General features: G+C 31.9%; 1 protein-coding gene across 2 annotated transcripts; it reads left to right on the forward strand.

Moving 5' to 3' along the window:
- Positions 1 to 472: 472 nt before the first annotated feature.
- Positions 473 to 9,926, forward strand: LOC143046914 (uncharacterized). 2 transcript variants are annotated; one of them, XM_076219963.1, is made up of 5 exons: positions 473 to 545; positions 1,927 to 1,985; positions 3,406 to 3,496; positions 4,231 to 5,352; positions 9,532 to 9,926. In XM_076219963.1, the coding sequence occupies exon 4, from the start codon at positions 4,353 to 4,355 to the stop codon at positions 5,331 to 5,333; it is 981 nt and encodes a 326-aa protein (XP_076076078.1). In that variant the 5' UTR covers positions 473 to 545; positions 1,927 to 1,985; positions 3,406 to 3,496; positions 4,231 to 4,352; the 3' UTR covers positions 5,334 to 5,352; positions 9,532 to 9,926. The 2 variants fall into 2 exon arrangements, with proteins under 2 accessions (XP_076076078.1, XP_076076079.1); XM_076219964.1 differs by lacking the exon at positions 9,532 to 9,926 and having other exon boundaries at positions 4,231 to 5,356.
- The last annotated feature ends 2,293 nt before the right edge of the window (positions 9,927 to 12,219 follow it).

Raw genomic sequence — 12,219 nt, forward strand, 5'->3', positions numbered from 1 at the left:
TGAAAATTAAACGAGCCAAACTAATTTTAGTTAAGATGTCGAGTACCATCTTAATTTGTTTTTCAGATATTTAGATGAGTAAAGTGTTTTATTTTCGTTCATTAAAATGGCCTTGATGAGCATCTTTTTTACTGTTGTGTATATTCCTGTAGTGTTAATAGTTTGGATAATATCTAAATTATGAATCTGTAACAAATGGAAAAACGCACAGTATTTGATGTTGAAATGTCAAAATCGTGCAAATAAAAATCAACAGAACCCAAACAGTATCATAATTTTCAAATTTCTTAATTGTTATATTTCAGTAAGTAACAAGTAAGGAGACAAACATAAACAATTATTGTCATTTATGTGACGAAACAAAAATGCCAGTCCTAAAATACTGTATTACATACTAATCTAATGTATATATAGCAAGTACTTACATATTATTTCATTTATAATTATTATGGTTAATTTTGTATATAATAACCAGACCACATGGTAAATATAAACATCTGAATATGTAGTTTGACAATTGAAGCTCAGTCAGTCCAAACAAAAATGTAAGTTATTTTTCTTGTACGTATAACTTCTTAAGAAATTATTATAAATATAGTCCTAGACAAATAATTAATTTGACAAAAACAAATGTTACCTGATGAATTTTATTCTAGAAACAAATTGATGAGTTTACGACTTAGAAAAATACATGACAAATATTTCCATTTTAGAGTAATACAAATACATAAGTTTGCGATAGTTTTGAGATGGTTATAAATATATGCAGATTGTAAACTTTAAAAATGATTTGGCTAATCTCACAATTTTTTATTCGAGTCACTAAATATTCTTTTGTAGAAAAAACGCGCGTCTGGAGTTAATATAAAATTTCAATTCTGGAATCTATCATGAGTTTATTTACAAGCGCTTGGTCGAAGCTACTGCTGGTGGAGTTTTAATTCCCCTGGGGTCTCACTAGCCCAGTGGTCAGCACGTCTGTGTTGACGTGATTTATCATTGGTTATAAATTGAATGTTAAGAGAACTTTATATTTTAAATTACTAAGGCTTTTATACCTCAGGAATAGATTACCTTAGCTGTGTATGGCAAAACTTTTAGGATTTTTTTATCCTTAATACTCTTCAACTTCGTACTTTATTTGGCCTGTTTAACATATTTTAATTGAGAGTCACGGATGAGTCTTTTGTCGACGAAACGCGAGTCTGGCGTAAATATAAGATTTTAATCCTGGTATCTATGATGAGTTTGTTGCTTATGTGTTAATTTATTCTATAAACCGCGGTCTCTTATAACCCCCTATAAGGGTATATCACAAGAAATGTTGATATTTACAACATGTAAAGACATGAAAAACTAAATGCAGCGGTTTGTAAATATACGTAACTGTCGTTATCTGAATACATTTACTAAACATTTGCATACCTCTTCAAAACCGGAATTTCGTGTAGTGTTGTATACGAGCTTGCACATATATTTAAGGAATGACTGTAATATTTTTTTCTGTCTATGAAGAAATACCATAAAAAATTGGTGCACACTGACTAACGCGCGTAGCGGGTTATTTAACAGTGTGCACCACTTTTTTTATGTTATTTCGAATAGACAGAAAAAATATTACAGTCATTTCTTATAAATTAATTCTGAATTCCATTTTAAACCGTAGAAAACCATGAAAAAACGTTTATGACGTCACGGTCACATGACTAAATTATGTCTATAGGCTCATAACAAAATAACGTCAGCCAATCAGAAGACGTGTTACATCCAAAATTAAATTATTCTAAAATAACATGTTTTAACAGTCATATGAATTTCACAACATATACGAATCAAAAAGCTCTACACATTTTTTTCATTTGTGTTTAGATAACATGCAATCTCAATGGCAATGCAATACTATATTGTACTTTTTTTCTATTTCAGAAAGCTACTAATAATGAAGGCTATAATTATATTTAGCTGTCTGTTCATGGCAGTATGTGGTAAGAATATTATGTTAATACGTATACCAAACTGTAATACAAACAGTTTTTAGAAACATAACACAAAGTAGTTACACGGTTAATTTACAATGTGTTCATATTAAGGTATTATTTATTCTTTACAAAAGCAGTAGGGATTAACACATGTATGAGTTATATGATAAGACGTGAGTTCATTTTTTTGTAAGATTTTACAGAATAACAATTAGAATTATATGGTTTGGAAATGTTACTAAATATTTACTAATGTGAGCAATGTCAATCACTAAAGCCCTGTGACACTCCAGAAGAGTTTTAGTGTGTGTTTTAATGACAAAACAAAATTACTACTCTTAAGCTGGGGTCACACATTCACGATTTTTACTGCCGTCCTTGACATGACCATTCCCAATTAAAGTTTGTCAAAAGTCTGATCAAGATCCTGTGAATCGTGGAGAGAAACATAAATTTTAATTAAAATTTGTAAAACCAATAATTTAATCACTACAACAATCAGATATTTTTTTTCAGGAAGCGTCGATATTCAACCGTTTCCAAGCGAATATATCCCGATAATCCCGTTCTCAATCCGCGTCTAATCCAATTTGTATATTTCGCCTGGTAAAATTCGACCGAATCTGTCACGACTGCAACCCGATTGTACCAAATGTAATCCGACAATTATCAGACAGTGACCAGACAGTTAACCGATGCTGACGGAAAGTATCCGTTCGTAAACTGTCGGTAAACTTGGGATGATCAGGTACTGTCGGAACGTAATCCTATCACGGTCCGCTCTATCGCATTGCAAACGGCTTTGTCTGGTCTCAGTCGTATTGTATTCTGTAAATGTCCGGAATCTGACGTGGGTATCATTGACAAATTTCGTATTAATAACGGGACTGTTCCGGAACGGTTTGAGCAAAAACGGTCGCAATCGACAAGATTTGGATGCAATCTGGATTCAATCGGCAGAAAAACAGCAATGAAAAATTTCTCCAGATCATTCCCATTCAACAGGACACCGTCCAGAATACACAGAACATTGTTAGGATTTTGATCCGATACAGCAGAATCTGTCACGACATAGGCATGATTGTATTACGACTACACAAAATCGACTGAGTTTCCCCGAATGTTACGGGACGCACATAATTGTCGGGTGCTTCGCCGAACTATTCGGACACTTCTCGACCCGTAGAAATATGTTACGAACTAAAACGACAGACAGACGTCTGACAATGATAGGATATTCCAGATAATTGAGGATAGTAATCCGATTTTTTTCACTTTTCGTGTCGTATTGCTGTCTGATCTCTAACGGGAGCAATAATCGGCAATGTGTGAACCCCTCATTACACAAATGTCTGCAGAACTTTTAACTTGTTTTACATTTTTCAAAAAAACTAATACCAAATACATTTTTTTGTAAAAATTTAAGGACTGAGTACTCGAAACGGAAATGCAGATCTTGAAGAAATAAATGGTGACAGTGATGACTTCGCCATTAATTCCCTAATGAATTATTTCAGGTAATACCAAAGTTGTATTAGTTTTTTATTCTGCATGTATTACCAATGTTATTTCAACTGATCGGGCGGAGGTTATGTTTTAATTTGCATAATTACAGTCTATTTGAAGATGTGTGTGATAAGGATGATTGCTGTTATAATTTTAACTGATTTCTAATCACCTATCAGTGTCATCAAAGGAACTGACAAAAGAATGACTGGATACTTCATTGATGAGTTTATTCTAAAACACCTATCTATAGATGGACAGGTTTATTATAAGCGAACCGGTTAAACTCCGCCCAAATAAATTGAGTAATATGAAGAATTCATAGCTGAGATTTTTTTTATCAGTTTTTAAATCTGATGCTTTAAACAAAAATTATGAAACTCTTCTTTATGTTATATGTATTTTTTTTTACATTAAAAGCCTAAAAGAGATAGATTTTGTCTAGATGGTAGTGTTTTACAATGCTTTGGTTTCTCAACTCAATAAATAGAAAATAAATCGTTGTTAAAAAAAAAGAATATCTGACATTGCTTCCGAGTAGGATATTTTCCTCGCATTGACACTTTCTGCAAAACTTGTCATTCAATTTTAGGAAAATTTTCCAGAAACATATATAAAATTGATGTCCATCTGGTATCTTTCGCCCATTCTTTTTTCAAGGAAATTTATTTGATACTTTTCACTAATTCTTAGTTGACTCTTTTATACCCGGCCTATGAACATTACTATTCTTAATCTTTATAAGGAAACGTGACTGGAACCTTGGAAGTGGGAACAACGGAAATGGTAACAATGGAAACTACAACAGCAACGTTGGTAATTCGTATGTAGAAAATAATAAAAAAACAAAAGTAGGAGATATAGCAAATGTCGGAGACGTTGGAAGGAAATGTGACTGGAACCTTGGAAGTGGAAACAACAGAAATGATAACAATGGAAACGGCAACAGCAACGTTGTTAATTCGAATACAGAAAATAATAAAAAAAACAAAAGTAGGAGATATAGGAAATGTCGGAGACGTTGGAAGGAAATGTGACTGGAACCTTGGAAGTGGAAACAACGGAAATGATAACAATGGAAACGGCAACAGCAACGTTGGTAATTCAAATAAAGAAAATAACAAAGAAACACATGTCGGCGAAATAGAAAATATCAAAGGCCTTGGAAGTAAATGTGACTGGAATCTTAATAGTGGAAACAACGGAAATTTTAATAATACATGCGACAACAGCAGCATTGGTCACTCGTATGCAAAAAATGATAAAGATACAAAAATAGAAAGAATAGGAAATGCCAGGGGCTTTGGAAGGAAACTTGGCAAGATTCTAGGAAGGCAACTTGGCTGGATTCTTGGAAAGAAACTTGGCTGGATTCTTGGAAATGGAAACAACGAAAATGGTAACAAGGCAAATGACACTAGCGATATTGGTAATTCGTATGAAGAAAAAAATAAAGATACACAAGAAGGAAGAATAGGAAATGCCATAGGCCTTGGAAGGAAACTTGGCCAGATTTTTGGAAGGAAACTTGGCTTGATTCTTGGAAAGAAACTTGGCTTGATACTAGGAAGTGGAAACAAAGGAAATGGTAAAAATGCAAACGATAACAGCAACGTTCGTAATTCATATGCAGAAAATAATAAAGATACAAAAGTAGGAGGACTAGAAAATGTCAGAGGGCTTGGCAGGAAACTTGGCAAAATTCTTGGAAGGGAACTTGGCTGGATTCTTGGAAGTGGAAACAACGGAAATGGTAACAAGGCAAACGACAACAGGAACGTTGGTAATTCGTTTGCAGGGAATTATAAAGATACAAATATAATAGGAACAGGAAAGGTCGGAGAATAGATCGAAAAAGATATATAAGGTAATTTGTTTCAAAATAATAAACTATATTTCGTAACAAAAACAATTGAGGGGTCGACTAAATCAATCTGATATACATAGTTCACACAACAAAAAGACCCTTTTTTGTCTTAATTTGCATGAATCTTACTCGACATTCTCCAAAAGTATGACTTGTGTCTTGATTTTTCTTGACCAATTCTCATTTACATTAAATATGTATGAAATTTATTTCTCGACATTCTGAGTATGGTCTTGACAAATTCTTGACATTTGAATACCGTCTTTAAATATGTGAAGAGATTCTTGACATTGTTGTTTTTTCTCAGTATGGCTTGACATATTCTGAACATTTTGAATTGTGTCTTAAATTTACTTGACAATTCTCAGTTTTACAAATCATTACCGAAAAACATAATATAACTTTAATGTATCTTTATTTAAGAATTGAATGATTTTTGTAACTTCATTGGGGTGTAAAAGCGTTCACCGAAGTGCATCTGTATGAAGCTCAGAAGCGCTTCATTCTAAAAATGGTCAACGCTTTTACAACCTTATGAAGTTACAAAAAGAAACATTCAATACTTATAAGTACATTTGTTTAGCTATGATAATGAAACACGAATTTTATATTTTTTTATTTAATTCACCTGTGCACTTTATTGTGGGACCGCGTGTTATCATGAATGATAAGTTTTATTGAGTAATGCAATTGCTGAAGGAATAACACGTGATGTGCAGTTAGCCAATCAGAATAAAGTATTACAATGAAACATACATCTAATGTATCTTTATTTTTCTTTATATGCTGTACTGTTGTTACAATTGTTACAACAAAAACAAAACTTGGACATAAAAAATAATTGAATTTTTTTGTATATAAATAATTATAACCGAACAAATATAGATATGAAATCTAACATATTAACTATTTAGATGTGGATATGCTGATATAAAACAATTTAAATGTGGATATGCTGATATAAAACAATTTAAATGTAGGTTTTTAAATAAATGAAAATGTGCATTCCTGATTCTGATAAATAATTTCTAAATGATTAAAACCAATGACACTGTAGACATATTTCCTTTTACATGCATCATATTAAATGTTAAAGGTAAACAATTATTTTACCAAAATGTGTTTTTCATGAATAGCAAAGTATTCTAATAAAAAAAATTGTATCCTAATTCTTCTTGATTGAAAATTTGTGTAATTTCATCTTTTGCAATATATATGAAGTCTTACACGTGGAAAGGATGTTCCCCATAAAAGTAAAGTATTCCACACCCCATGGTACACGCAACTGTCATATTGGAAATTACTGGTTTACCTGTAATCAGCCATGCAACTGACCAAATTCAATTGACTGACCGAATCACTGCAATATGAAAAATTTGTTGATAGATGAAAATGAAAATTATCATTTAAATAATGAATTAAAAACGATTTTCTTCATCAAAATTATGAAGTGAAATATTTAAACATTAACAAATTATTATCTTCTGCAGGAATAATAGAAAACTGTATATATATAAAGGGTCCCATCAATGATTTGGTCCTATGAAATGGATCTTAAACAGACATGCATAATATAGATCTTAACATTTATTTTGTTTGAAGAAATCTTGAGAAATAAAATCAGGAAGGAATTATACAAAGATTTAGTTGTGAATAAATATTATGAAATTCAACACTCAATTTTGAAAAAAAACATGTTTTTGGTTGTTCTAAAAAAATTAATAAGATTTAGAATCTAGATGGGAACAAATTCTTTGTCCCAAACGAAAGCCCCCCCCCCTTTCCTTTTTTTAGCCACACATGCCCAAAATGAATTGTAGGGTCCAAACGATAATCACATTTTGAAAAGAGGAACAAAATACACCAGAGGGACATTCAAACTCATAAATCGAAAATAAACTGACAACGTCTGGCTAAACATGAAAAAGTATAACAGACAAACAATATGCACATGACACAGCATCGAAAACTAAAGATTAAGCAACACCAACCCCTCTAAAAATCAGGGGTGATCTCAGGTGTTTAGAAGGGTAAGCAAATTCTGCTCCACATGTAGCACCCGTCGTGTAGCTCATGTTATAACATATCCAGTAAATAGTCTTAATCGGTAGGTCACATTCATTACAGAGAAGGGGGTTGTAGTGAAACGCTTATTCCATAACGGTCTACTAACTCGTGATGGCGTCCGTAAAATTTACGAAGGGATGATTTCAACTCCACCGTTTGGAACTCTTGGTTTAATAGCGTCCTTATGAGCAGCAACCCTCTATCACGAAAATCATCATAGGAAATACAAGCACGGAAAAATCGTATCAATTGGGAGATATATACCTCGTATGCAGTTGCTGCTGGAATGTTGCTACTTGGAAATGGAAAGTTCACAATTGGAAAGCTGAAATCACCTCTTTTGTCGTAAAGTTTTGTTATCAACCGACCCTCATTGTCAATTTCTAAATGTAACATGCCTCAAGTAACCCATTTTAGTAAAGCAAATTTGACTGCCAGTTTTTCGAACGGCAAAAAATATAAATGCTGTTTGTCAGTAGCTGTGACATATATTCCAGGTGAAAAAAATTTATTAAAAGTTAAATAAAAAATAAATCAAAATACAACTTAATTGGGGGTAATTCGGGTATTTCTACTTAGGTGTACCCAAAGGGTATTTTATTATACAAAAATAATCCTTGATTCTTCAAAGTTTAGTTTTAACGATTAATAAAAATAAGCATATAGTAACAGTAATAGAAAATCATAAACAGGGAAGAATGTGTTTGTTCAATTTATACTGTTGAGATAGTGTCCACAGATGTTTAAGAATGTCAAATATGTGTCAAGACACTTGTATACATTTGTATTCAGACAGCTCTATGACTGTCAAGGCATATTCAGACACTACTTAGAATGTCAAGAATATGTCAAGTCATATTCAGACAGTACCAAGAAAGTCAACAATATGTCATGACTGATTGAGACACATTTAACACAGTCAAGAATTGGTCGTCAAGGCACTTGTCAAGAAAGACAAACAATAGTCTACAATACAATACAAATTAACTTAAAAACTTCATAAAACGAACCGTCTTTAGTTTTTGTTGTTGCTGTGACATTACTTGTTCGTTTTCGACAAACATGTATAAAAAAAAATAAAATCCATAAAATTCTAAACTCCGAGGAAAATTCAAATTGGAAAGTCCCTAACCAAATAGCAAAATCAAAAAATGAAAAACTTTAATCACGTCAAACGAATGGACAACGACTACAATATTCCTGACCTGGTACCGGCATTCAGGTATGTAGAAACTAGTAGATTGAACCTGGTTCCATGGCGCTCAACATCTCATTTGTATGACAGTCTCATCGAATTCCACTATATTGACAACGATGCGTGAAGAAAACAGTTACACTAGATGAAACTGTCAAAATAAGGGTACCGCAGTCACTTCATGTCACGATCTCAACCAGAACAAAATCAAACAGATATTTAACAAGGAACGACGACAACAAACATTGTCTTTGTCTCAAATTGTGTACTGTTGTTTTTTTTTACATTTTTTTCTTGTTTTGCTATGGCGTTGCCAGTTTACTGTCGATTGATAATCTTCAGTCGGTATATTTTGACTCTATTGTTGAGTTATCAAGCTATTTTTTGTTTTGATTACATACGACTTGTTCAGTCTTTGTTCAGTCATTTCAGTAGTTTTACCTATAAACACAACGCAACACTTATGGGTCTAAAGTATAGGGAACACTTCTTGATTGCCTGCTAGGAAATGCATGAACAGTACTGTGTCAACAACAAGAAAATATCTACAAAATACTTTCAAATCGTAACAAGACTATATGCTTTAGGTTTCAGTCTTTTCAGGTTTGATGTAAAAACCAAAAAGAGTTAAATTAATTTACTGTATAGATTATAGATAATCCATGTTAAGTTGATCATGGATACCAAAATGTGGTACAATATTGTTTTGTAAAAATATAAGAAAATGTTATCAAACTTTAAACCAGACTAAATCGTTCATATTCATAATGCATACTAAATATTGTTAACTAAAGATTAAATCAGAAAAACAATTGTTTAGTTAGTGAATATGATTACATTTAAACATTTTGTAAAAATTTAAAATAGAACATTGGATGATACTTAGATATTCTATCTAATTGTTTTGTGTTTTACAGGGAAAGAAAAGAATTCAGGACATTTAACACCAGTCATCACTTCTTTGTGCTGGCGATTCAAATATATCACATATAACCGAACAGTGTACTCGTTCTTTATATAGTAACTTTCTTTTCACTTTGTTGTTTGTAAGTGGAATATGATTAACAATTTCAATGTACAATAATTTCACAATATGTAGATATTCTAACAAAACAATATTTAGTTTCTTTGTTATTAATGTGTATGTTTTCGGCAAATAACTAATCCATGTAAGTGTTGGTTTTGCTCTAATTGCTTTTTCTTCAAATATAATTCTACTTAATTTTCCACACATGTTCAATGTTTTTACGACGTGTGATTGCATCTAGTTCTCATTCAAGCTATAGTCACTTCCCCGATCAAAAAGGTATTGAGCCTGATGCTTGAAATTAGATTTAGATTTCAGATATTACTATAAAACATTTTTTATAAGGCAACTAAAAAAGGCATCTGAAATCCATTGTTTACGTTATTTGAATTTGTAAGAACTGTCATTATTGATATAAGTAATTGATAATAATTAGCCAATAATTGATTTTATGAAATAGCACATATCAATTCGCTTAGTGAAACGGTATATTCTGTGTGAATCTCAGTTTTATCATATTATCAGCCTGGTAACTTTGATAGTGATTCATATCGTAAGCAATGATGTATTGCCTCTAGATTCCAGCTGAATACAACATTGTTATTTTTTAAATAAAAGATGTCCGCGAAATAAAAGAGAAAGGTTTCCGTTTTGAATGTATCTAAAAATAGATTTTTCAGATCTTAAACTAATGTCATGTTTGTTTGACTTTTCTCTTACAATTCTTTCACACTTTGCGTTAAATAGAATATTTTTTCTTTGTTGGTTTTTATTTGAAACTAAAAGAAAAAAGTTAGAATTTAAACCTTTAACCTGAGGCATGATTATCCTTGAAAGCTTGTCATGTGTAATCATAAGACATATTTGTATTTAGTCTTCAAATTCAGCGCTGTGACAAAAGTTAATTTTTTTTATCAATAGCAATATATTACTGTTTATATTTTAAGAGATGCTACTGTGATCACTGCTTCTATTTATTTTTCTCTCTTAGTCCCTTTATCTATACTTTGGGTTTCCTGACGTGAAAGATTTTTGACAGAATTTTGGTGATGACGATATATATAATCTGTTGTTCTTTCTCGTGGTATATTTTGAATGGCAAATGTATTGATTAAGTCCGTCCACTTTACTCTTTATTTTGCCGGTATTGCCTTCTTGTCCATTTGAAATAGATTCACAAAGAGTCAATATTTGCCCTAAGGTTCAATTAAATCTAACTTCTGTAATTTTCATCAACATTTAATGAACAAATAAGTAAAATTAAAAAAAAAAAAACAATGCTTGCAATTCATGGTCTATGTCATTTTTTAACATGGGGGAGCCATTATATTTGTCAATATCTTAAAACCGACTAGTAGAATGTTAAAATAAGAACAGAACATGACATGCAAGAATTATTTTTTAATTTTAATTATTGGTCCATTAAATGATTTCTTGCAGGACCATTCAGAACTTTTATACTTCGAAGCGGACCTTTAACATACGTTAGAATAGAAAGGCACCATTGTGATTTGACGAAGCAAGGATGTTCTAAAAAAAGCTGCCATTTCACGATTAAAAAGTATAAAAATACTTCTAGCCTTTCATCATTGACAAGAACTTTGAAATCCTGAAGCAAATATGTATAAAACAAGACTAAATAATACCAAACTGATATCTGAAAATTATCATTTGATAGATTAATAATGCACGAAACTTTATTCACACAATCGAACAACTATCACAACATTTTGTACGCGTAAAAATAGTTTTACCAAATATTTCATTTTATTTCATATTTTCAATATTGTTAAGACAAATTGCCGATAAAAATTATAATGGCATTTATTTATACTGACTTCATCAGCTCGAATATCAGCTCGCCTGGCAGACTCGTTTAATATTCTTGCTGATAAAGTCAGTATCAAAAACAAAAATGTCATTATTCTATATATTTCATAACGCCTCCTTTGGCAATTTTCATTAACTACCAACTATCCGGAAGCACTGCTGCTGACTAGGGTAGACATTTGCCAAGAGTCCATGCTCCGATATTCACCCGGCTTTGTTGCTTATATTGGATAACTTAATTCTATATCGAGTTTCATGTGTTGAGACGTAACAAATCTTTAGAATAAAGTTGGTTTTACAGATTTGGAATGTGCAAAAAACAAATAGCTGCATTTGGCATGTTTCTAAACATCGATGCATTGTGTTTCTACTGTTTCTAAAACGCTATTGTGATGAGGTTGTAAGTTGAGACTACTATAATTACATAGAGAAATGTAACTTTTATTAAGGACCAGTCAAACTGATATCTTGTCCTGCGTGACTTCACGAGACTTGTGAAAAAAACAAACGTGGTCCGCTATTTTGTTTTACTGAAAAAAAAAATAGCGTTCTGACATCAAAGTTTTGTCTATAGTTCTGATACATGTGATATGCTGTCTGATACCTTTCGATCAATATCAGTGGCAGCTTGGCCGAGTGGTCTAAGTAGTTCATCAACAAAAGAGAGGCGGAAGATACCAAAGGGATCAAAGGGATATTCAAACTCATAAGGTCGATGACCAACTGAAAACGCCATGAAATAAAAGCA

The sequence above is a fragment of the Mytilus galloprovincialis genome, chromosome 9 (assembly GCF_965363235.1).
Source record: "Mytilus galloprovincialis chromosome 9, xbMytGall1.hap1.1, whole genome shotgun sequence".
Lineage (NCBI taxonomy): Eukaryota > Metazoa > Mollusca > Bivalvia > Mytilida > Mytilidae > Mytilus > Mytilus galloprovincialis.

Bases quoted from the DNA above. Each gene is read 5' to 3' on its own strand.
- LOC143046914 (XM_076219963.1), top strand. From the start codon at position 4,353: ATGTCGGAGACGTTGGAAGGAAATGTGACTGGAACCTTGGAAGTGGAA.